The sequence below is a fragment of the Lissotriton helveticus genome, chromosome 6 (assembly GCF_964261635.1).
Source record: "Lissotriton helveticus chromosome 6, aLisHel1.1, whole genome shotgun sequence".
Classification (NCBI taxonomy): Eukaryota; Metazoa; Chordata; class Amphibia; order Caudata; family Salamandridae; genus Lissotriton; species Lissotriton helveticus.
In genome coordinates, this window is record NC_136067.1 from 2066927011 (window position 1) to 2066954576 (window position 27566).

Here is a 27566-nt window from a genome sequence, read left to right on the forward strand (position 1 = left end):
GCTACCTTTTGCCACAGCTACATGGGTGATGTGAACTCTGAATTGAATAAGATCCGACTCAAAAAGCCATCTTTCATTTCTAAACAGTGGCACTTGAACCCATACCAAATGCCAAGTGGCAACTCAGCTTCTGTAACCAATAATTATAAAGTGTCTTTTTGTTGTACCTGTCCATTGTAGGCAGCTACCAGTGGTGCACTGTGACTCTGGGTACCTTGGGAATGGCAAGCAGATATGTTCATATAAACACCCAACCTCATGTTCATATTGACACCCAACATCCTCACATCCAATCAGGATCTGAGCACTTGGATCAATGGAAGAGCATGCCAATTGATGGCGAAATAAGCCAGCACCTAACTCCTAGGTATAGGTGTGTTGTAGTAGCCATGCCACTGCCTGCAGTCTTTTGTTCAGGTGTCTCCTCTCCCAGGGCACCGATCAAACCTTTGGAACTGTATTGAGCCAGCGATGGTGGACCAAAGAGCATTCCTGCTCCAGTGATTAGGATGTGAAGCAAAACAGACACATTGACATGGGTGGGGAGATATAACACGGAGTGACAAGTAGAAACAGGGAGACTATAGGCTGAAGACAAGCACTAAATCTTTGAAACACCATACTCACATCTTGGCCCTACTATCGCATGGTTCCTTTTAATGGCCACGTTCTAGACGTTCAGATCAGTACTGTGGATACTGATAAGAGGAACAGTAGTCTTCTAGTGTTGGCGAAAAGGAGAAAACTGGTACATGAATATGAAATAGCAAAAAATATACATAGTACAATGAACGAAGGATGGCTGAGTGATAGTTGCGCTGGGTTCTGATAAAATCTGAGAATAAAGTGTGTAGAGCTCCAAGGATAAGGATGATGGCCATCCACAATCAACCAAATGGGTAATGAAAAAACAAAACCACATCTAATTCAAAAGCAAGATATATCCTGAGCTAATAGCAAGAGTAAATAAGGTTCTTCAGGTACATCACAAACAAGACATGTCGGATTACACCGTGTCCGAAGGTCTTTTGGGGCTCCACTGTGACTCTGAAGTTTATGGCTAAATCACGATTGACTGATTTGAGAGTATCCAGACCGTTAATCCTAATATTACTTTCTAATACTCGCCGATATCACTTATCTATCAACATTAAATCGTTAGTCTAGCAATAGCCCTGAAGAAGTCTGTGGTCTATACCACCAAAGACGAAACACGTGCTGGCGGATAGATTGCTTTAAGAAGAACAACATCGCAATATATGAAGATCATCTCTTGTTTGTGATTTACCTGAAGAACCGTATTTACTCTTGCTATTAACTCAGGATATATTTTGTTTTTGAAAAAATATACATAACAAACTCTTTTCAGCAAACACCATGGCTTGAGGAGCTGGGTGTCAAGTCTAACACTAGTTTCAAGTTTAAATGTGGTATATGTAATGCAGTTAGCAAACAGAGCTGTTAAATCTGTGTTTTTATAACAAAAAAATATTTTACAACTTATCATCTTTAAATGAAAAATCCCAGACAGACAGAAATCCTAATCAAGAATTCCCTGCTTCTGTTTCAGATAAGGTTGGCATCTGCCCAGACTTTAACAGGTCCATCTGTCTCCATTCCCGTCCTGCTCCCGCGGAATGCAGCCATGACAATCAGTGCCCAGGAACTCAGAGGTGCTGTTGCCATGGAAACTGCAGGATGGAGTGCACATCTAGTGGTGAGAAGACTTCAATGTCTAATGTAGGAATGCACAGTAGAGCCTATTAAAGAGTCCATGTAAAATATTTAGAGTAGTAACAAGATCAGTTTCAACTTCAAAATAACATAAGCATTGGTAGAGCTAGTAGGTCTTGCTTCCTGTGTTTGGTTTAGTGATAGTTGGCCAACTTGTGTTTCCAAATGTCTGTTGAAATTACATTTATAAGCATTTGTTACTTTTACCATTGGATGCAGAGGCACGGATTGTGTACATGTTTTTCCAAACCATAGCATTCTGGTCATGCATAGGGAGGTGCTCCTAACTCAGCTAATTGCTGCTTCTTCTTGTGTGGTGGACTCCAAAAAGACAATAAAGTCTTTGTTCATTTTCATCTGTTTTTTTTCACTCATTTCATTCTAAGGCCCACAGGGATGAGGAACTGGGAAAAAGCCTGCCCCATCCGCTACCTGGAAAGCAATGTCATTGCATTCCAAGTCGCAGGTGGAACACACATAGGTTCCAAGTTCCAACTGAGCAAACAAGCATTAGTCAACAAACGCAACACCAAATACTAAAAATTGTATTACAGAAAGAAAGATATGCACAAGTGCACTGTTTACAAGAACTTACAGAACATATTGCTGACATAAGAGACAAACTAAAGAAGTATTGGTAAGTTACTACATAATATACTCATTATTATAACTGGCATTTTGGCAAACTGGCAAGTGTGATCTCAATTGTGTACAGTCACTTTCTTCCTTTTGTGCACAAGAATCATCTGGTGGAATAATGTTATGGATGTCAATGCCAGGGGTCATAGTGCCTAACCCGTGGTTATCTAAGATTTTCAAGGTCAACATTACTAGACACAGGACTTGAATCTCCACAAATTCTATCTTTACACTTTTCCCACGGTAGATCAGGCTGTCAATCATGTTTTACTACATGGCTATTTTTCCAAATAATATTGGGGCATATTACCAAGGGCAATATCGCCTCTTTAGCGGGAATTTTTCCCGCTACAGCGGCGATAATTTTAACGAACTATTACCTAGCTGTCGCTAACACCAGTTAGCGACAGCTAATAGGCGATAGCGGGCATTTAGGGGCCCACTCTGCATGTCAGCGATTATTATCGCTAATGACATGCAGAGTGGGCGTGCCAAGATGTTAGTGACTGGAAACAGTCACTAACATCTCTATCTCCTATTACCAACTTTTGGAAATAATCGCGCTAAGCGCGATTATCTCCAAAAGGTAACGCCTGCCCAGAGCAGTTCTTAGCCATGTTATCCAATGGTAGGTGGATAACATGGCTAAGAGCATTTGCTCGCTAATGCATGAATATCGCTGACTTATCAGTGATATTCATGCATTTTGGACGATTTTTATCGCTTAGGAGATAAACCTTGATAATATCAAGGCTTCTAAGCGATAAAAATTTCGGTGCACGGCGATATTTAAATGCCCGCTAACCAAGCTTACCGATAATTATCGCTATAGCTTGGTAATATGCCCCATTATTCTGGAACGGTTTCAACTTAAGCACTGATCCATTTTTTCACCAACACATCACATTTCCTGACACACTAAACTTGAATTGGTTCAAAAAATACAAAATCAGCCTTCTGACCATGAATGCTTGGCATGCCAACTAGGCCAGTAACTCCCAAACTTTTTATAACCACAGCCCACGTTTTAGAATGACAAACTTTCACCAGCTGTCTACCTTTAATGGACACAACGAGGGGTGATTTTCTAATGTAACTAAACCAGCGTGTGTTAGCACATGGCCATTTAGCAACAGCACATTTTTGATTGAAATGGTCACTAACTTTGCACTGACATACAGTGTTACTGATAAAACTATGGTAAGGTTTGGAAATCGGGTGTTTGATAATATTTATCATGGGTGCATGACCAAGTAAATTGTTACTGACTTGTTTTCATCCTATTAACATTTCAAGCAGACTTCAGTATTACAAAAAAGAGCTTTATTTTTGCTTTCCTAACTACTGAAAGCATACAGTTGGTGGTTCAGTTTCATTTATTGACAGTTTTTCAAGCCTATAAACGCAAAACAAACAATTCGTGTACAAACCTTATACAGAAAAGCACAAATGGTATTTAAAAGTTTATACTTTTACAATAATTCGTTTCGCTCATTGCCAACACACTTTACCCGCATTACAATCAACAAACATTAATTTAACCCACTACTCTCCCATATCGAAAAGCATTAAAATCTCTCCTGTTTCCTGCCCATAATAAAACAACAAACCTTAACTCCCTTACTGCTGGAGTAGTTCTTAAATCTTATTTCCATACCAGGTTAACATTAACTTTACTTTGTGCAAAGTACAATCCACTCGCGGGCAAACTGGAGCGATTGGCTCATGGATACGAGTATATTGATCTCTTAGGCAAGTGAGTGAAGTAAACACTAGATAAATGATTCACAAAAGAGTGCAAAGAGGAATTTCTTATATTAAAAGTTATTTAAAGGGTAATTATGGGAGGAGTTATAATTCAGCAGTCATTTCCGGACCATGTTAGTTAAAGCGGACATTAAAACGATCTATACCAATTATAATCACTTATAAATGTGCAAAAAATGATTTGTGCTTTGTGAAAAATAAGACTGCAAAGTGCATGTGCTATTATACCCAATACTATTAAGAAGACATACTTTTCCAGGCACTTCCCTTTGTTGTATTGGCGATATAGCTAAAACATGGGGGCATATTATCAAGACATGCGATAAAATGATCGCCGTTTTAGCGGCAGAAAACTGCAGCTAAAAAGGCGATAATGGGCTTGATAATATGCTCTATGGAATTCCAATTGAAGCCTATGTTAAATGTGAAGGATATCTAACATGGGCTTCAATTGGAATTCCATAGAGCAAATCATCAAGCTCAATATCGCCGTTTTAGCTCAGGCCTGCCAAATATCACGCATGAGGCGTGACTCTAACGCATTTCAGTGGGGTTATCCGCATCACCGCACTGAAATGCATTGTCACTCATTTAAATACCACTGTCTCACTCCCCTATACGAGCGCTGAAGCTGGCTACGCGAGGCTGTTAGCGCGGGCCGGCCCCTGTGACACCTGTGCGCCGGCTAAGGGCTTTGCTGCTCCCTGCAGAGACTTGCAGCAGGCTCAGTAAACAGATCGTGTGCACTTCAGCCTGCTACAATGTTCTATCTTTTAGCTCTGTGCTGACTATGGCTGTATTGAAATTCCCGCCAGCGCCACAGCGTTCTGGAGCTGCAGTTTTCTGCAGCTAATATGGCGATAATTGTATTGCCTGTCTTGATAATATGCCCCATAGTGTCCTCCGTATACCCATTCCATATCCATATTACTAAAGCTGCAAGCCTTTCTTCTTAATTCACTTATCGTGGACAACAGATAAGAATTTCCCTACTGCATAACATACGGGTATATTGTCACATCCTAAAATTTGTTGCAAAAGAACCTTAACAAGTCGTATCTGAGTTGATCTGAAGGTCGGTAGCAACAACGTTCTTCTACTAGCTGCAACACTGGGCAAATTGTATGTAAATGTTAAAAGGTCAGAGGCCCCCTTAGGCAAAAGAGACATTTAGCTTTATGGAACCCGACTTGCTCGACCAGCTTCCATCGCATAAAAGCTGGTACTTAATCTAACCCTCAGTGCCCACCTCCTTATATGGGTGCTCTTTATATGCAATAGGTAAGGTTGAATATGCCCCCACACCATACCTCCTTAAGGTGACACAGATTGTCTTTCTTACACATGTTTTTTAGGTACCTCCTCCTAGAGCACTCCTTTAGTAAATGCTTTGTAGTTTGTCTCTGCTGTGTAACAGACAACCCTTGTAGTTCCTTCCCTACTGAAATATCTATCAATACCTTAATTTCTAGTAGGTTGGCTTCCCATCTGTTGGCATACCTCTGCAGGCTGGATTTGAACCCTCATCCGCTCAAAGACCAAACCAATAATTAATGAGCCTTTGCTTGTACTTAAATAAAAAATTAGTTGGGCCATATTCAAGCCTCAGAACACTACGTAGGCCCAACCATTTCTTTTAAACATTAATTTCAATGGTTTACATTCTTCTTGCATATCTAACAGGCAACAGCTTGTAGCCATACAACAGCAACCTAACAATTTTAGAATTACAATTTGGTGGATTCATGGCCCAATGCAACATCCATCCTAAATAGTTTGCCTGCGATAGCCTCAACCCTCGCCTCTAGTGTATCTATATGCAGCGTAAAATTTAAAATATTGTATCTGAAACGAGGCCAAGATAGTGATATTCTTTTACCTCTTCTACTGGGACACCATTTAACCCCCACTTAGGCCTTCTCTTTTGTACCCTTCCTTTCGTAAAAACTATGACCTCAGTCTTAGCAATAATTTTTTTTTTTAAATTGGACCAGATATACTCAGTGAAAGCATACAAATGCCGCTGTAGGCTGAACGGGGGTACAATTGAAGGGTTAACCCAAAGGTACTGGGACCTGGGTATCGATTAGTACATAGATAGGGGTCCCAGACTATGTAGAATTTGCATGCACAAAAACTTTTTCTTGACTTTTGATACATATGACTCGTACCATAGTTTTAAGACGGATGTTGTTTATTCACATCCTCTTATTCATACATCTTATGTAACACACGTAATCAATATTCACATATGTGCCCATAGAATAGGAAGGAAAGGGGGGGTATTGGTGTCGTGAGGGGAGGTTTGGTGCAAATAAAGGTAGTGGACAGACCATTTAGAAATAGAAAATGTGATATAGCAATATTAGATATGTTTAAATCACAAAGTTGCTACGTTAGGTCACCACACACATTGATGAACAGCAATTCGTTCCTATCCCATATACATTGTTTACACAATAATTAATCCATTGTTGTAAAATGGGTAGGTCACATGTAAAAACAGTCGACGTTTCGACCCCTGTCGTGTGTAGGTTGGTTGCACCTTACGGTGGGGTCTTCATCAGGACGTGATGTGATAGGGGGGCACCGATAATTTGGTAAAATGAATTTGTTAAAGGGCCAGCCGGCTCCTCTGAAAGGTGAGCGTGGGGTAGTATCTAATCAAAGCTTGTCGGTGGCCATGTCGACAAAATGATCTCGATAACGACCTCCAGATGCGTTATGTAGGCTGAACAGCGTCATATCCAACAAAACGGTATCATCGGCATTAACATTACTGGGATGGTCTCATTACCAGGTTTTTGCAGGTATTATCAGTCCACATGTAGTCCTACTAAAGCTGGGTCAATGTACCCCTCAATCCGTTAGGGGTATCAATTTTTCTTGTTAATGCTCCATTTTCCCCCAAATTTGGTCTTGTCCATGAGCCTTCATGTAGTTGGATACTCACTTTTAACATGCCTGATGGACACTCCAGTTTCCTCATCTTCTCCCAAAGTAGATGCCTATTTTTTGTCTCAGACGATGTAGACAAATCAATGTATGACATATACAAAGGTGGCTTTTTCTCAAGGGGACATTTTTCAGCTAAAAAATGTCATAAAAGGCAGCCATCCGTTGGTGAGTATCCTTTTGGAAACCACATTTTGACTCTAGGGAGAATATTAGCTCTGCTCACCCAATCCTCAAGCATCCCTAGGAGGTCATACGATAATTTGATGGTAGGTACCATTTCCCTTTTTTAGAGAGCGGACCTTTATAATGCCTTTCCAGGTTACCGGAATACCACTCATTATAGCTTCAAATACTGGTGCTAGAACGTGGGCCCACAATTTTGAGTTAAGTTTAATTATACCTGAGGAGAGGCCGTCTGGTCCCTGGGCCTTACAAATTTTCAGAACTTTTATGATGATTTCTATCCCCCCGACTGATGGAATCCAGCAGATGACCTCTTCTCCCTGTTCAGTCTCCTCAGCCTGCCCGCTCCCAACGCCATCCTTTACCACTTCCATAACTTTATACAACTATAAATAGTTTACCCAGGTTTCTTACGGTACCACGGATGCTACGATACCTTTGGTCACCCGGAACAATCTACTTACTATGGCCCAGAAACTCTTTACATGTACCCCTCTCAATGAAGCTATTGATTTAGTTCATATATTCTCCTTCTCTTCCCAAACAACTGTTCTAATCTCTTTCCTTTAAGTTCTCTTATAGCTTGCACTTCCCTAATCTCTGTTTGCCCTACCGCCTTTATAAGCCTCCCTCGTGTTCCTATTGAATAATACCTTAGCCTGTTTTTTGACCGAGTCCATCCGATCCTTCCAGCCCTTCTGCATTTTACATCTTCTGCCATTTTGCTTATGGAGGTAATTAAGTCCTCATACTCCTGAAACATTAGATGTGGCGTCAAAGAAGATTGCGCTTTCAGTGCTTCCTGTATACTATTTTGTGTATAGCATTTCAGCTTGCCAGGCGCAATTAGTCGGCACTTGTTCGAATTATATATTGTAGAACTGTTTTGAACAGGTCTGTTAAACATACGTCCCTTTTCAGATTAAGAATTATAGGTATGTGATCAGTGCCTGTTAAACCTCCTACCACTCGTCCTTAATTAAACCAACAACTTTGGGTAGAGATCATAACATAATGTATCAATGTGGTCACTTTGCCATTATCGAAAGTAAACTGAGCAGGCTAATCCCCTACACATCTGCCATTCACAATAGTTCATTTTAAGCTGGCCAGCAATAGTACAAGATTCCTCCCTCTCCCACAGTGTTGTCTTTCTCCCTTTGAAGCTCATCCTTTACTAAATTAAATGGTATTTTAGCATTAAATCTCCCATCATCAAGATGGTGATGTTTGGAAAATATAAACTCACCCTATCTGTCAAAGCTACAAGCTCCTTCAGCAGGTTATCTAATGTTTTGTTCGCATGGAGGTAACAATGAATTAAAATGAAATCTGGGCAGCCTTTCTCCTCCTTTACACAATGTTTGGCCGGTAATATACCACTCACTGAAACTGTCTAAAAGTTAGTATATTCCTGGAATACCACTCTCCCCTCAATATCATATTTTACACCACTCATTACAGCAAGCCCTCCAGGGGGCCGGCCAAATTTTTCCTTCACTGCACTAATATTAAATACTTTACAATCCCTAATCATCACCTCATGCCATTCCCAAATCACTTACAATGCGATGATCATAGCATGTCTATCCTCAATGACCCTTTGCAATGATTTTACATTCCTTTTTAGGCCCACAACATTCCATGACACCAAATTTTCCCTTTTATCATCAGGATCTAGAAAATAGGGGTCTAGAATACACCCCTTTCTCATTTAATACACCCGCAATCCATTCTCAAATATTATCATCTTGTTTTACTGCTTTTTCTCTGTTTGAAAAAGTCTTCCTTCCCTTTTTGGATACCACTATTTGAATATTATCATAATCAAGAGACTTACAGGCCCCCTAAACCCCCTGACAAAGGAGTGTACTTAGATTGATAAGATGCAGCCCCCCCCCCCCGAGCCCACCCCTAAGCCTACTCCTGCGCAGCTAACAGTGCTGTGGGAGCGAGCCTATAACTAAATTAACCGTATATATCAAAGTCAAATCTTCAGAGTTCATCTACTGAGCCCATGACCTCATCTACCATGATCCTGGAATACAAAAAAACCCAGGCGCATCGCCAGGGTGCTGACGCATCACCTGCCTTTAGGAGAGCCACCAAGGAAATATCCTTAGAAGAATGTTTTGACAATCGTGGAATAAATTCAAGAGGTAAAATATATGACCTGTTAAGGACGCATTCAATATCTCCAAAGATGTCTGCCAATTGCACAACCCACTCTACTTCCACATAGGGCAATGGATCCCAATCTGTGCGCCGCGGCACCCTGGTGCGCCCTGCAAACTAGCCAGGGGCGCTGCTCTCCAAAGGTTTCAGATTTTCAAATGTAAGTCATAAATTGCCAGTAACATCTTAGAAATGTGAGTTATATAGTAAAAGCATAAAACGTCTCTGTCCACCAGATGGCAGCAGAGCATTCTTTATTGAGAGTGCAGAACTGTATGTTACTAATGGAGAGGGGTTACAAGTATGTCCTGCTTAAGAAGCCAGCAACCAAGAGCTTCTGCATGGCAAGAGGTCACTGGTGGCCAACCCACAACCTCAGTGACAGAGGCCATGTTAGCAGGGTGCTAAAGAACACAGGAAGGAAAAGAGATTTGTAATGCAGGTCCCCTCGAACACACAGGACCCATTTTAAATGTGTGTTGCTGGAGCCCAACTATACATGCACTGGATATAAGCAGCACCCTGCAGGCTCATACAGTTCCAAAAATACATTTGGAAGAGGAGGCAAAAGGTTTGGTCGTTTTTCCTGGAGGATTAGGGAATTACTCCAGAACTGAGGAAAACAATGCAGTTTTCAAATTTAAAAGAGAAAGAGAAAACACTACCTGCCCCACCATGGAGTAAATTTGCCTTTCTTCTGGAGAGCTGGAGTTTGGTGGCTCTGAGTGTCAGTAAAGGGAATCAACTGAGAGAGGCTGGAGGATAATGACCACTACTTAACTTGACTAAGATCTGCTCTGAGGTACCCTTTATGCCCTTCTTCCACTGCACCTTCTGCTGTACCTGCATTTCCCTTACAAGCAGCGCAGAGCCCATCAGGGCCTGCGTACCTTCTCACCACACATGATGAGGCCTGCCTCGTCAAAAAAATTACCAATCGATCTACACCCTAACTTTTGCCACGTGCTAAATACGACTCTATCCATTCATGAAGTAAAGTCCAGATTCTCCACCACTAGGGAGAGTGGGGAGGGGAACAAAGAGATCCCACCTCGGGCTGTCAGTGTGTCCCACACTCTCAGAGAGGGCGTAGCAATTTCCGATAAGTAGAGGTTGGCAGGGTGATTAGGCCTGTCCAGGAAGAGGTTATTCCACAGGGCTGTTCTGGCTAATGCCCTACCCATGAACAGCTAAACCTTTTCTGATTCAGGACCTGACCATTCTAATATGAACCAAAGTTGCGTGGCTTGAAAGTAGCATAAGATGTATGGGATACACGGTAAACATCGTTTACAACGATGTTTTCACAACGCGGTACCTTTACACCGCGGCTGTGACAACGCAAGTCGTTACCACGACTTGCGCTGGAGGGCGCTCAAGGTCTAAAAATAGTTAATTTACTATCCTAACACCTTCCCTAGGGTCCACGGGGACTGGTGTTAGAATAGTAAATTAAACTATTCGAAATCCGCGCCCCCCCAACGCAAGTCGTGGTAACGACTTGCGTTGTCACGGCCGCGTTGTAAAGGTATACGTTGTGACGGTACGCGTTGTACCGTCATATATCAGGGATACACAGACTGCCCTCCAGTTTGGCCCGCCAAGTGGAGTCACGCCTCATCTGAGAGCGACTACCCACCTAGACAGAGCCTTGGAAGACTTTCTGCAGTGTCTGGAGTGTCCCCGCTGGGGGCAACAAAGGCAATGCCTGGAACATACATAAAATCCTGGAGAGGGCTGCCATATTCAGTTCAGCGATCCATCCCAATCACAACAGTGGATATAACTGCCATTGGGCGAAGTCAGACCTCACCCTCCTGACCAGATTCTGGTAGATGAGAGAAACCACCTCTTGAATTGTTGGGGCAAGTTGTATACCTAGGTAGGAAATGGAGTGTTGTGCCTAGTGGATAGAAAGGGTTTGCATGATATATGCCTGTGTGTCCTGTGAGGCTGTGAGGCTCAGTGCCTGTGATTTGGTGAGGTTGATCTGGAATCCTGACACCGCCTCAAAAAGCCTCACCTCTTCCAGGAAGCCTGGGAGGGCCTCCTTTAGATTTTCAAGAGAAGAAATAACGCTGTCGGTGTACAAGTTTATGAGATGTTCCTCTTCCCCAAAGTGTATCCCTGTAGCCCTCTGATTATCACAAGCCCTCTGGGCGAATGGCCCCATTGTAGAGAACAAATAACTGAATTGATAAGGGGCATCCCTGCCATGTGCCTTGCCTATTTGGAAAGCCAACTGAGCTTCTAACGTTGACCCTGATGGAAGCCCTCGTAGCCCCATATCCGCTCAGAACCCGTGAGCTGAACCCCTCCCCTAGGCCAAAGTACTTCAGTACCACTGCTACCATGCAATTTCTCTGCATCAATGGAAAATAGCATGGTCTCACGCTGAGACCGAGTGGCCTTATCGATTAGGTGTAGGATCCGCTTAGTGTTGTCCGAGCACTGCTTGTTAGGATTTAAATGTGCTTGATACAGGTCAATCAGTCCTGGCATGAGGGGAGCAAGGTGAGCCACCAATATCCCTGTGAACAACTTTGCATTGATATGTAAGAGCGTAATAGGCTGGTAGTACCCACACTGTCTCTTATCTTTTCCTAGTTTCGGTATGAGGAGATTGGCCACAGAACGGCAGAAGACTTTATAGAAAGTGGCGGGTAAGTCATCCGGGCCCGGCGGCCTATGGGGCTTCATCTTGGAGATTGCAGCTATGACCTCATCTAGTCCAATCTGGTTATCTAGGCTTTCCGCCTGCTCCGTTGTCAGGAATGTCACCTTACCTCCTTGTAGGTATTTTGCGATGCTTTGAAGAAGGAGGCCTTGTGCAGAGTGGAGGTCCTTGTAGAAGGCAGCAAATCTATCCACCACCACCTCGTCTTCCTCAATCACAGTAACCTTTTCCGATAGCAAAACCTCAACTACAATTGGCCTACTGCTGCTCTTTGAGTTTGCTCGCTAATATGCTCTAGCATTTGTTACCCCCCACATTGAAGGCATGTTTGAGGTGGAGTATGCAGCATTCTGCACTCTACAGATCAAGCCCTGCCAGTTGTTTTCTAGTAGCCTCTACCTGTCCCCAGACCCTAGGTGCCCAGTGCAGTGATGTATGTGCTCAAGTTTTCATACTTGCTGTTGAGGTTGTATACGCTTCTCTTGCCTGGATTTGTTGTCAGCCGCTGAAATGGTTATAAATTCCCCCCTGATTACCACTTTCATTGCATCGCAAACCATAGCAATCAATGTCTCTGTGGTGGTTTTGGCCTCCAAATAGTCTTTGATTGCCCTGTCTATTTGCTTAGTTATCTGCGGTCTGCGGAGCAGGGTTTCCCTTAACCGCCATGAGCGGAACATCTGGCCATTTGATAGGATGGCAAATTCCAACAGGACCGCCGAGTGGTCAGATAGAGAGCGGGGTTCTGTGGGCGTGTGCATACAAGGTATAGTCCCATGACTCATGATGGAAGGCCCGCCATAGGTCTTTCAACCGCATCTCGTGGAGCCATAGGGCCAACCCAGGCCCTCTAGCCCCCGCAGTATCCTGCTTCTGAGTAGACCGATCTTGCTCGTTTTGGAATGCCAGGTTTAAGCCCACCCCAGAACCACCCATTGGTCCTGAATGGACATGACCTCTGCCCCCTGTAAAAACTGCTCCTGTCCCTCGTTAGGAGTATGGATCTACCATATGATAATGGAGAGGGAGCCACAGTGGATGCGATACCCCAAGAGTAGACCGTTGATCTCCACTACCTTCATCCCCACGGGAAGGAGCGGTAGCACAGCAACACCACCTCAGACTTCTTAAGCGACAATCGAGAAAAGAACTGCTTTGGGAAGGCTCGAGATTTATGTCTGTGCCAATCTTTATGTAGTAATTGTGTCTCCTGAAGGAGACAGACATCCGCTTAAGTGTGTTACAGATACAATAAAATAGCCCTCATTTTGCCTGGGCTGTTTTAGCATTGAGGGTCATCACCCTCAGCCGTTTCACCCACAGCACAGTGCGGGAAGGGTGCTCTGGTTGCTGGTCCTGACCATGACACTTCAACCTGCAGCCGGCTTCAGTGGCTCTCCTCAGGCACCCCCCCCGGGGAGGAACTCACTGCACCAATCCCAGTGAAATGCAGGCCTCCCCCTTTGGAACAGCAAAGTCAGTGTGCAAGTCCAGCAATGCAGACCTTATGAGCCAGCTCTAAATAATGTGCGGTCAGGGGGGTCATATGCAGCTTACTCGGTTCCCCTTTCTGCATTTGTTACTGTGGGAAGGATGCATTCATTCTCTACCCAATCCGGGGCTGACAGCCACTGACCACCCTGATTGAGGACCATCAGGGATCTGCCTAGGTCCACATGGACTTTATGGCCCTCAAGCATTTGAGTTTCACCTTCCGGGCAGGCTCCACCTGCCAATCCTAGGCAAAGGACTATGCCAGCTGACCTGCACCCGGAGATCTAGACCTCACCCCCCTCTGAGGGCAACGTGGTCATCCCAGGAGTAGCAGCCTGACTGGGCTCATTTGGCCCGTGCAACTAGCCAATGCAGTGGCATAATTTAAGCCCCACTGGGCCCGCAAACAATGTCCGCTACGAGGCATGGCCCATCAGGGTTGGTATCTCCCACTCACCACCATGGCAGCGCCTCTGCGTGGGCCTCCTGGTAGGGTCAGGGGTACTTCGCTCAGGAGGGCAACACACTGCAGCATGTAGGGGAGACTGCAAGCCTCTGGTGCCTCCCTCGCTCCGTTCTTTAACTTTACATGGAACGCCGGGCACAGATATTACCTCACTGGCTCCGCCTCTCACAATGGGTCACTGTTCCTCAGGGGCTCGGATGCCGTGGATTGCCCCAACAGGGGCCAGGATTTAACTTGGGGAAACGGCCCAACATGTGGGGGTAGATTGCGGCTGTGCCAGCATAGGATTTAGGCAGGATTGTTAGTTCGCTGGTGGGAGCTTCAAGAAACACGACTAGGTGACCATCTTTCCAGGACACCCCCCCCCAATAAAACTAACAACTTGAAAATACTTTTTTAACATGGCAGGCTTTTTGGAGCAAATGACTAGTAACTCTAAGAAGGTTTATATTCCCTCATACGTTGATCCTCAATATAAAATGTGTACTATGTCTGCAAGGTGCATAACATTTCAGGGTAGGATCCTTACGAGGCAACTTGTGAATAATAAGAATCTGGTGCATCTGTTCTCTTATCCGGATATGAAGATTTACAAGCTTGACAGAGCGCCATGGGCAAGAGCAATAGTTACCTTTTATTGTTCACAGTGTCCTGTGATGTGAAATAGAAGCGCAAGTAGACAAGCACACTAACATTCTTTGTCAAATTGTTATTTGGTGACAGTCCAAGAAGCCATGGAGATCTTTTGTAGTTTTCATATGGTTTATTTTAGACAGTTTATCCAAATGTCCATTAGGCTTACAAGCTTAGAAACTGCCACTCATACCGCTGCTGGAAAGCAGTGTCATGGCATCCCAGGCAGGCAGGTAGACCACACATAGGTTCCAAATTTCAACTGAGCAAACAAGAATTGGTCCACTAAATTAACACCACATACAACACTGTAGAAACTCTACTCTACCCAACAGAAGTAAACAACTCAAGCAGGTTAACCCTAAAACATTTGACAGACTATTTAGGTATTGTCCAACGAGCCACAGGGAGCAGGCTGTACTGACCCCTATTCTAGAACCATAGTAGAATGGATTTTTATTGGATTTATCAAATGAAAATGGGCAAATAAGTTTTTCTGTTTGTTTTAGTAGTTCATTGTTTGTTTTTCATATTTCTTACAAATTATCATTATTGAAAGATTTTCTTTATGGAGCACTAGAAGCAAATGATATGTACAAGTTGATAACACAAGACAAAAGCTCCTCAATCGTGACAAGAATCATTCAATATCAATGGTGAGTATTACTTATTAACATCATCCAAAGAAAGGGTTTATAATAAAAAGCAGAAGCCCCTCCATTATGAGTGATGTGAATCAGCTAAATTCCTTGATCTTTGTAGGTCTTGGCCTTTTTGGCTTATGTTCCCTAAACTTTTTGCTTTCCACCTAGACCGTTTTACTGACATAGAGTTGCCAATGTGGATGCTTTGGGTACCTTGCCACTGCTGATCAGTGTCAAAGTACAAGTGTTCCCTGTGTAAAGTGTAATGGTAATTGGTTGGCCATGATTGGTATCTTTGCCTTACTAGGAAAATCCCTAGTGAAGTGCACTGTGTGTGCCCGGGCTAGTAATGTAAAGGCGAGCTGAGAAGAGAACTCAGGCCTGCAGTGTAGGGCCTGCGCGCAGTTTGCTAAATTAGCATGTTATCCTGACATGTGTAACCACTTGTCAGGTCTTACTTTCCCTTTTTCATTCACATTGGGTACCCCCTGGGCAGGGTGCAGTGTAAGTAAAAGCCAGAACACATACTAAGGTGTGTGTTATGTCCTGACATTGAAAAACACTCCATTTAGTTTTTTCACTGCTGAAAGGCCATTCTGCCCATAGGAAAGAATGAGGGAGGCTGGGTATTGTGTTTTGGTAGCCTAGTTTCCTGTAAGTTAATAATGGAGAGGTGAAGTTTAGTGTGTATGAACTCACAGTGTCATAACACATCTTTCTATGAAAGTGGTTTTGTCACTGTGTGTTCAGAAACCACTCTTTTAGAAAGTGGCTGAGTTTTGTGCTTTAAGCATTTCTGTGTGTCTCTGCTGAATGTGGATTGACTGTCTGGATCTGAGAGGTGAGAGGAGCTGGGAGAGGTCTTGACCCAGGGAGGGGTTGAGATGGCACCAGGCTGCTCTGCATCTGGAGAGTAGGGGAGGAGAAGCCCGGGAGTGGATAAGGTCTGGGCTGGTGCTATAAACTAGTTAACCTGTCTCTAGCTGAGTGATTAAGGATCTAGACCCCCAGTATCAAAGGGGAAAAGATGACACTGGGAGGGAGACACCCAGTACTGATTTAGGGAGGGGTCAGGGACCCCGGAGCAAAACAAACTTCAAAGACATTAAGGGGTATAACTATGAGAGCTGAATCCCATGAACATTGGAATGAAACAGAAATGGATTGAGACTGAAAAGGCTTGGACCCATTTTGTGGCAAAGAGGAACCTCTGCTAAGGAAGGAGCAACTGAAGAGACTGCTGGGGAAAGACCAACCCTTGCTTCATGATCTGGGGTTGGTATGCAGTTTGCTGTTCTAATCAAGGAAGTGGGGCCCATACTGACGAAAGGAGTGGCAGTACAGGGGCCAGAGTAAGAAGCTGTACTTTGTGTCATCGTTGAACCGTGTGGGGGGCAACTGTTATCGAAGAGGCTGATTGTCGTAATACACATTGCCAATATTGCTGCTAACGAACTGCCGGACTGTCTTAGGACACCTGACAATATTATTACCTAATGAAGTACACGATTGTAGCGCTACGCATTGCATTATTTCTCCCTTGCCAAGTACAGGAGTGTAGCGGCCCGCATTGCATTAGTTCTTCATTGCATAGTACATGATTGTAGTTACACATTGCATTATTCCTTAATTGCAAAGTATGATTGTAGCGGGCCGCATTGCATTATTTCTTCATTGCAAATTACGTGATTGGAGTATGACGCATCGCATTATTCCTTCATTGTGCAGTACATGAATGTAGCAGTACGCATTGTATTAATTCTCCCATTGCAGGTACCGGGGTGTATAGTTACGCATTGTATTATTTCTCCTTTGCCCAGCACAGGATTGTATCGTTACGCAGTGCACTATTGTTTATCTATGGCAATGTGTGTGATTCTAGTATTGCGACCAGCAAAGCATTTTAAAAGCAGTGGTTTGGATTTGAACCTACCAGCCAGCCGGAACAAATATTACCCTTATTCTATGTTGGTTTATGTATCGTGTGGTCGGATTGTATATCTTTTTGTATAAAGTTTATACTTGTTTTTATCAAACTCGTGTGGAGTCCATTTGTGGTGTCACCAGGTGGTTGCTGTGGGTGTGGTTGCACATACTTATCACTCGTGCCTTGGAGATAGGCCTGGGTGCTCGTGCCAAGCTACTAAGGGAGTGAGCAGAGCTATATCAAAAGATAAATGGGGAGCCCCGGGTCGCGCACTTGGTGCCAGTAGTGCGAGACTTGGACTCCGGCTTCCAACAATCATGTTGTATAATAGTGTACTAATAGATGGTTAGAGTCCCATGGAATATCATACACCCCTATTAAAAAAAAAATCTTTAGTGCCCTTAATAAAGGAAGGTAAACATTTTACAAATGGAGATGAATGCACATCAAATTATTCAGAGATTCTTTCTTTATTAGATCTTATCCCATAGATAACAGAAATACATTGATAAAATCTGCCTACCCAATGTATCCTGCATAAAAAATCGATAATTGGAGTTCTTGGGTTTATTACATTCGTCATCTTCCAACAACATTCTAAAGTTTGAGAAACTTCAACTTTGTAAATGTGATATGAATTATGAAAAAACTGTCCCTCATGCCTGTCTAAAATGCCCCCTTTATCAAAATAAGAGAGTACTCATTTTATTAAATGAAATTCACTTGCAGACTTTCTATTCTTACGTAGTAATTAAAGAAGAGATAACATCCATCACACTATGGCATTGAAGAAGTGAAATTGTATGATCCATGTTGGTGCTCACTGCTATCTCTGGCTTGCTCTTCAGCACCCCAGACACTTCTTCCTCTACCCATGATCTTCTCCATAAAGGTGGTTGTTTGAAAAGAACACAAGTAATGCTATAAAGAGGTGGCCACCTCACTCTAGGTCTTTACAGACCCTGACTGCAGTCCTTAACATTTCCCCTTAAATTCATGGGTTCAAGTGTGTTTGTCTAATACGTTCATTGGAAGCAAAACTAGACTACAAAACCTAGAATGATTTAGGCTATCATACACAATTCCTGTGGAGGGCACAGTGTCCCTAATGACCTAAATGGAGATGGTCACCCTAGCTATAAAAGCTATGTTTACTTTCCACGGTTTCCACCCAGCGTTCTCCCCCTAACCCTTCAGCAGCAAAAAAGATGGTTATTGAAGTGTGGAGCACAGTGGAAACCCTCAGACATCACTAGGTGCCAAAACGGTGTGTGATTGTACATCCACTACCTTTTGCATTTTAGTGAATTGTATTCAATGTTGATGCCACAGTGCAAAATATGGCCACAACTGTAGGTATATCTCTTTCATTATAGACACATTTATATTTTTGGATAACGTCTTATAGGATTACTTCATTGCCTGCTTAGACAAGACTGACATTTCACATTGTAGGTGCTAAAACACATCTTGTGTATGAAAGCCCCTCCACTGTTTGTACCCTTATATGATTACATTTTTCTCATGTATATCCATACCTAGAAAGAATTGAAATGGAATACCATCGAATGATTAATCTTAGGAAATATTTGTGCCTCAAGTATGCCTGCTTCATCATTTAACTTGGAGAATGCTAGTATTCACTAATTGCCAAGCTTTAATCTTTTCAAGATGTTGTATTATTCATCCTTCTGGGTAGGTTTCATCATCCTCTTCAGAGTTATCATCTATGTTTTTGAATATCTTTGAGAAGAAAATTGCTGTCTTAATAGTAATTAATGTACTTGTTCTCAGGTTCAGGAAAACCAGGATCATGTCCACCAGCATCAAAGGACTGTCCGCTACCGCTTCCTGCACAACGATGTGAGGACGACAGTGACTGCGACGGCAAGCAGAAGTGTTGCTCCCAGTGTGGGATAAAGTGCATGGACCCCTTAAGTATGTTAAAGTTTCTAATGTTGGACTAATGCTGGGACGGCCTGTACTGCCCACTGAAAAGTCAGGGTCTGCCAGCCCTTCACAGGTGCTGAGAGTTGTGCAGTGGACAGGAATCAGAAAGACAGTGCATGTATTCCCAGATCAGAGCTGAAGTCAAATGTCAGGAACAAGATTTCAAATTTTTTAACCAATTTTCAAATATGCCCAGGACACTTAGGGAGTCTTAATGTCAAGGAATTCACTCAAAACACCCATATTGGCTGTAAATAAATAGAAAATCCTGTAATCCTGATGCTACAAGTGACTGCTGAGTAGAGCCAGCATGGAAACTGTTAAAAGCAAGGAGTACGGCACGATTGAAGTGCATCATTATTATGTAGAGCTGTTTGTGCAAATACCTTCTCTAAAACGGATTTCAGATTCCTGCAGTGGAAATGCACCAGTGTTTGCAGCTTTTTAGAGGAAACTAAGTACCCTGATCCACATGAAAGTATTCACAACTATATATGGAAAGCACTTAAGAGTCATGATGGAATGGCTTTCATTTGTATGTTATGTGCATTTGTGCAAATAACATACAAAAGGAGAGGCCTTTAGATGCTGCCACTGGATACAGTCAGTTGAAATTTTTATATTTCCTGATTAAGTGAAGAAAAAATGAAATGTTAGTGGATGAGGCATAGCTTTCAGCTGTGACATGGATCTGTTTCATACCTTAGGGACAGTAAATTCAAAGCAATGACTATCACAGGGATGCATTAAACCCATTTACAATCTACACTGTACACTATATATATATAGTAGGCCGAGCCGCGGTCCATGCAGGTAACATCGGTGGGGCCGTGTAAGGGGGTATTCCGCGGCACGATGCCGAGGTAAAATTCAATATTAATTTTCCATCTGCATCGTCCCTCGGAATCTCCCCTTACACGGCCCGCCGCCCCACCGTTGTTACTTACACCGACGGCGGCTGGGTAGGCCAGCCTTGTGAATGATGTATGAAGCTGCCAGATACACTGAATCATTCACCACTATGTTACATAGGTTCTTCCATGGATGGCTGTTATCCAGTCCAGGGTTAAAAAGCGACCAATTGAGAAGATGGTTTCTGTGATATGCAAGGGGCTTGGCCAGTGTTACTAAGGGGTGTGCTGTCCTAGTGTGACAAAATTCTTCACAAGGCAACCCTTGTCCTGAAATTGTATTTACAAATCCACACAAGAGTCTATATGCACTGGCTTGCATGACTTTGTGAAGAAATGTAACTCAAAGCTGTATTGTGCTCCATTTCATTGTGGTAGGTGGTCCATGGGTGAGGCACGGGCAATCCCTGTGCACACGCCCATCTAATAAAACACAGTCCGAGACTGACTAAAAGCAGTAAACCTAGGATTGTGTTAAAATGGTGTATCTGCCACGAGAGGCGCAACAGAGAGACATATCTTTCATTGCGCTGCATTTCAATCTGCATACATTGTTTGTAAAGTTGTAACTGGGATCTACCTCAAAGGTATTGGGCAACTGTAACAATGTTAAATAGTGCACCCCAGCAAAATGGCTCATATTTATGTTTTTCAAAAACTTTGCTGTACAGGAGCTATAATTTTGGCAGAGAAAATTATGGGCAAAGAACATAGTTAAGAATGCTGTTGTAATCAGAAAATTAACCTTAAGAGAGTAAGCTTTATTCTTAATATCTAATATCAATAACATCAGATAGGCACGCAAGTTGAAAACAGTAAATAAAACATTTAGAATTTGTGTTTCAGGTGATTTGCCATAAACAATAAATTGTAAAACAAGATTGGATGAAAGGAGATGGAGATATCTTTCAGAGGGTTATAGCTACATGTATTCATGTCTAGTAAACTGAGGGCCTGATTCACAAAGAGACTTACGTGTAGTAGAGTTATGAGTGCAGAGTCTCCGCACTTGTGGCGGAATCTCCACAGAGATGGGCAGTCTTATTGGTAGATCAAGTGTTGTGGATTAGCCATTTTAGATGTTTAAGGGAGGGTGAGTTTTTTTCATGTCTTTCGATGGCAGTGATCTGCCTGGCAAATTGGGAGTCCAGTTAGAAGGCATTCCAATATTTATTGCGGGATATCACAAGAGAGTGGACTGCAATTTTCAATTCTTTTTTATGAAGGAAGGTGTGCTATTCTTCTGCTGTGGTATGTTTCTTTCTTTGAAGGTGGGACCAGCATAACAATGACCCATTTCTGTTTCACTGAAGAATGATGGTGTTTGGACTGGGAAGGTGGTGCCACTAGTGATGGGTGGTTAGCTGCAGTGTGCTAGTCTCATCGTTGCAGAAGGACCTACTGTTCTGAAGTATCTTCATTTGAGATTGGCTCTTCTAGTGATCTCCCTGTCACATTTTACATGCTACTCCAGCATAAAACACCAAGTGCTTTGGCTGGCTTTACAATTTTAGGGAAAGCAGGAGGTCCATCACCACCCCCTTTTGTACCGCTTTTGGCCGCCATAAGTGTGGCAGGGTATGCTCAGACGTGAGTCCCTTGCTCACTTTGCCACTGGATTCAAGCAAGCCGGGCTGAAGACGGCTGGAATGCCAGAAACCAGTCCTCGGAAGCTTGTTTCCGGTCCAGGGAAGGCATGGCTTGGCAGTTCGGGCTGGACTGTTCCCATGAGGCACAGGGTCAGACTGATTTGCATATAGCCAAGTCTGAACTGGGGTGGCAGAGTGGGCTAAAGAACGGTGATGGATTAAACCCAGATCTTTTGACTGGGTGTGAGTTTTTGATTGGTTCAGATGCTCCGTCCGTCACCACCCCCTTTTGTACCGCGTGTGGTTATAGTAAGCACAGTTCTATTTTTTACTCCCCTACACTTGAAATTCAACCATGGCATCCAAGAGCTAATCTATCATATGTACTGGAGAAGTGTATCAATATTACATAGTGTGCCTGGATTACCTGAGGCTCTTCTACTGGAGCAGAAGATACACGTGCATGTACAACATATGTCCTGAGTGCGAGCTGTGGGGCTTGATAGTCACAGGTAGTCCAAACTACACCTGCCTCCTTTCAGGATACACTGAGGTTGCAGGATGTAGAACAGGTTTAAGTGGATGAGCACACATTTTGCTGCTGGATTATTTCTGTTTTGAAGTGATTTCGTAGAAAAAAAGCCAGAGAAACCAGGTTAGTGTTTGGAATTGACTTTAAGGCACCTATTTAGAGTAGGTCAGGTGAGCATGGTAATTCCAAGATTTAACTAATTTCATTAGTGATTGCTGCCTCAATCCTACCTAAAACTTAGATTCAAAATGGAAAAATCATCTGGAAATTATGGTTTACCATGATTTTCCACATTTTAATTGGTGTGAAATTAGTACTAGCTTATTGATTGTGCTGAAAGCGCAGTGGATTCCGAGCACAAAATTAAGATCTATGTCAGGATTATAACTGTTTTTAAAATTGAATGTTCCACTAGTTTAAGTGAATTACTCACCGGTAGTGAGGGTGGGTGCTCCTCTTTTCCGGCAGGCAGGCAGTTACCATAGAGAGCGGTAGAGAGGTAGAGTTACCCCTCTCTACCATAGAAGGCACTCGGTGCCAGATGTCAGCATTCTAGTCTCCAAACCTCTGATGCTTTAAATTGACGGCTAGGCAGCAGGCATGCTGTGGACGCGTGCAATGGGCGTGCAGTTGACTCACCGAAGTCGCGCCAAAGGCAAGCCGTCTGTGTCCGTCCGTGCCTGAATGAGACCAGGGACCAGGAACTCTGCATAAATCCAGCACCCATGGACCCTCTATACCAGTGACCAGCTACGTAGATTCAGGACTCCCAATGAACCACGCTGTGAGAGGGGCTGGCAATTCGATAGTGGGTTGACGGGAGTTTAGGTATGCAAGCACTGCAACTCTGAGATAAAAGTACCTGTTGAGCTTAAAATGGAGGCTCGTAGCTCATACAATGAGATTTGGGCTTGAAAACTAAGCCTATTAACAGTTGATCTTTCCCTAAACACAAAACTGAAATTCATCTGTTACTAGAGAAGGTAAATCTTGACGCCTTGTTCATCACTGAAAGCTGGCTTAATGACAGCTCCACCCCAGATAACTTAATGGCCCTCCCCAGGATTTCAAATCTACAAACTGGATCATATAGGGAAGGTGGGGGGTTGACTTCCCGTCCTGATTAAAGATTAATTTAAATTTGTCATTAACCCCATCCCCATTCTTGACTGCGAAAGCTGCCAATTACCCATTACCTTTACACCAACATACACCTTCTCAGGACTGTTCACATATAGGCCCCGGGTCCCTATGGGGATTTTCTAGACAGTCTGAATGACACTCCAGCCAGTGTTTTGGTGAAGAAAACCCAGATCACCATTTTAGGAGATTAAAACTTTAACCTTCAGAACTACAACTATCTCAGCTGATAACGTCTGCCACACACATTAAGGGACATATACTTGATCCACTAATCTCAAACGACCCTAAAATGTCAGCATCTCCCCCAATACCTGTTCCTTGGTCAGTCCCCTATTTTATCTAGTTTGCACTTTGGAATAAGGATGCCAGAAAGAAAAAATCACCAACCTTCGGTCGCCAGGAAGATAAGGAACTGGTCTAAGCTGAACGTAGACACATGGGGCAATCTCCAAGCCTCATTGAAGAAGGATACTCCAACTCGAAAAGCTGGATTACACAATCACTGGCTAACGCCTGCCAAACAATAAATCACGCCTAAAACTGCTCCATGGTTTAACGCACAACTAGTGTCTCTAAGGAAAAACTGCAAAACAATTGAAAGGGAATAGAGGAAGACTTATGATGTACAACTTAAAATCAGGTATAGGGTAGACATCAGACTTTACCATAACAGTATTAATGATGCTCAGGCAAATTCTTTGAGCAAAAGATTAGACAGGCTCAGGACTCATTGAAGGAACTATTTTTAGTGGTCAAATCATTACCTCCCTAACTCAACACAACTATGTCGCTCAGGGTACAGAAGTAAGATGTAATGATCTCGCCATAGCTCCTTCCAGACAGGGAGAAAGACATCTACCAGTCCGAACAGTGATCAGGTGTAGATCTCCTCAAAGCCTGTCCTCACTCGCTTCCCACTCACTAACATAAATGACGTGAGATCGCTGATTAAGGTCATAGAGGCTCTGCCTAGTCAAAATTACTAACCTCTCATTAGAGGCAGGTGAAGTTCCAAGAGCTTGAAAACACGAAATAATTGGACCATTGTGAAAAAAAATCTAATTTAGACCCTGCTCAACTAGCGAACTATCGTCCTATTTCACTTTTACTATTTATTGGCAAATTATTAGAGAAACATGTAAAGGGAGTGCTAACAGAGTTTCTGGAAATGAACCAATGACTCCATCCCACATGGATGTGCTTTCCTGCACAGCACAGAATCAGCACTCATAGCAGAGGTAGAAGAATCAAAAATGACTCCGGACCAAGGACGTTCAGCCGCTATACTACTTCTTGACCTTAGTGTGGAACTCAACACTGTGGACCATTCTATTCTGCAAAATAGACTGCTGGATCTCGGTATTCAAGACAAAACATTTTCAAGTTCTGGAAGCTAACCTTTTCTCTAAGATTATGCCACTGACTTGCTGAGTGCCACAGGGCTCCTTGCTCAGTCCCACATTGTTTAATATATACATGGGACCACTAGCATGGATAGCCCTAGAGTTCGGCATCCCTATGATATCAGATGCGGAGGACACACAGCTGGTGGTCTCTCTGGGCCCCAGAACCAACGTTGAATCTGACAGTTTCGCACCCTGCCTGGAAAGGGTTGTGGAATGGATGACAAACAGCTGTCTGAAGCTGAGCGGGGTCAAAATGGAGCTGATGGTCCTAGAAACAATGCGGTTCCCAGTCCTCTCATCAGTTGGCCTAACTGTCTCGGTAGTCCACCAACTCTGAACGCGACTATCAAAAAACGTGGCTTTTTGTTCGACAAGGAATTAACAATGGAGACCCAAGCCAAGAAACTTGCAGGCATTTGTTTCAATTTACTCAGAATTCTCAGCAAAATACTGGAGCGTATTCCTGTACAGCTCAGAAAGAAAATAATCCATTCCCTGGTCATATCAGGTCTTGACTATGGAAATTTCCTCCATCTGGGGCACCAAAATATGACTTTTAAAAACTGCAGGTTGTCCAGAATACGGCAGTAAGACTGCTGTGCAAGGTCCCAATACAGGAACCAGCCAGCAAGCATCTAAAAGCTCTATAGTGGCTTCCGATTGAGGCTAGAGTAAAATTTAAGGCATTTTGTCTGACACATAGAGCCATACACAACAAGAGCCCCAGTAAAATCCGAGACTGGTGAGCAGTTATGTCCCATAGGCTATGTCTAGAGTCCTACGCGGTATTGGGTGATTTCAACTTTTACTTAGAAAGCATATCTGATTCGGTTCGGTTGGAACACATCATGGGTGCAGGAGGCTTCAAACAATTGGTGAAGGCCCCAACTCATGAAAAAGGACATACCCTGGATTGTATATATCCCAACAATGGTAACCTAGTTAGCACCTCTGTCCTCCTAATCTCGTGGTCTGAACACTGCGCCATTCAGTTTGAACTGAACAACCACAGGGGCCACTAAGGCAGCACCAAACTGGCCCAGGAGATTGTAACCAGAGCCTGGAGAAAACTGTATATTAAGAAATTTGAAAATTCCCTTAGGAGCTTGTTGCGTCACCTTCCATCGGATGTGGAAGATGCTACGGCTGCCTATACTCAATGGCTAGTTAGTACTTGCGATCCCTTAGCTCCTAGGAAAAAGTGGACTCCCAAACGTGCCTTACCTGCAGCTCCTTGGTGTTCTGACAAGCTTAGAGCCAAAAAACTGGCTTGTAAGCAATTAGAGAGGGCATGGCGCAAAAAGTATGCTGAAGCAAATAAGGAAAGATATAAAATCTCCATCATTACTTATAAGCAATCGCTTCTAGAAGCAAAAAAAAAGTTCTTCTCAATTCAAATAGCATTAGCTGAATCTAACGCAACTGAACTTTTTCAAACTATTAAACAACTGTCTACCCCTAATACTCCCAAGAACCAGGGAAATTCTGAATTCTGCAACAAAATTGCGTATTTCTTTACACATAAAGTTGAAATTATTTTCTCTTCATTTACCAAAACTAATAAAAGGGCTCAGAACAGCCCCTCTATGAAGGGAGTGGACAATCATGGCTCCCCAGGAATATTCAATCTATTCTCACCCCTGGAGACTTCAGATACGATTAGGTTCTGAATTCGATTCAATCAGGGGCCCCTAATGACCCTTGCCCTGTTCAGGTTATTAAGCAAATTCCTGAAGTAATTGCCATGGCACTGACTCCTTTGCTGAATGCTGTTTTTTCATCTGGCATATTTACCAAAATCTGGAAGAAAGCTTCTGTTCTTCCTTTGTTGAAGAAACAGACTCTGGACCCCAAAGATCCCAACAACTACAGGCCAATTTCGAGGCTACCTTTTCCTGCTAAACTCTTGGAAAAGGCAATTAACAACCAACTCAGTGCTTTTCTTCATCTTAACAACTCTCTGGACTCATCGCAATATGGGTTGGCTCTGTTGAAACCCACGGAGGAAATTAGAGAGGCCATAGTAGACAGGGAAGGAAATGCCATACTCATTCTACTTGACCTGTCCGCGGCCTTTGACACGGTCCATCATAAATTATTGATGGGCCGGTTGTCTGAGATTGGTGTTGAAGGTCTTGCTTGGAAACTCTTACAATCCTTCTTATCAGATAGGTTGAAAACCATGGATTTGGATGGCAATACATCCAAACCTTTCTCACTCCCTTGCTGGGTGCCACAGGGCTCCTCTCTTAGCCCTACGCTTTTTAATATATATAGGGCAGCACTGGCTAGAGTTATCAGGCAATTTGACCTCCAGCTCACCTCCTACGCTGATGACACACAAATTGTGTTTTCGCTGATGGAGAGAGCTGAAAAGGAGTCTGGGGAATGCTTTCATGACTGTATGTGTGCAATCTCGGTCTGGATGTCCTCTAATTGTTTAAAACTCAACTCCAACTAGATCGAGGTCATAAAATGTGGGAACAATCCTCGGGTGGGGACACCAGAGTGGTGGTCGGAGGACCTTGGTTTATGTCAAGTACCCACAAGAAAAGCTAAAATCCTTGGAGTATTGGTGGACAACAAACTTACCATGGGGATCAAGTAAGCACGGTGACTTCAGTCTGCTTCATGATTCTCAGAATCATAAGGAAAATTAACGTTTGAACTATTGTAATGGCATATATCTCAATGTCCAAAAACAACATATGAGCAGGCTTCAACTTGTCCAGAACACA

The 27566-nt window shown here is 43.2% G+C and overlaps 1 protein-coding gene across 3 annotated transcripts in view; it reads left to right on the plus strand.

The window, feature by feature from the left end:
• Positions 1 to 27566, plus strand: part of LOC144764009 (uncharacterized) — a 147359-nt gene that overhangs the window by 48582 nt on the left and 71211 nt on the right. For 2 of the 3 annotated variants that reach the window (XM_078650139.1, XM_078650140.1), the window contains exons 6-7: positions 1571 to 1717; positions 19092 to 19235. In XM_078650139.1, coding sequence (XP_078506265.1) covers positions 1571 to 1717; positions 19092 to 19235 — 291 coding nt within the window. The remainder of the gene's footprint in view (positions 1 to 1570; positions 1718 to 19091; positions 19236 to 27566) is intronic. The other variant, XM_078650141.1, reaches the window with a different exon arrangement.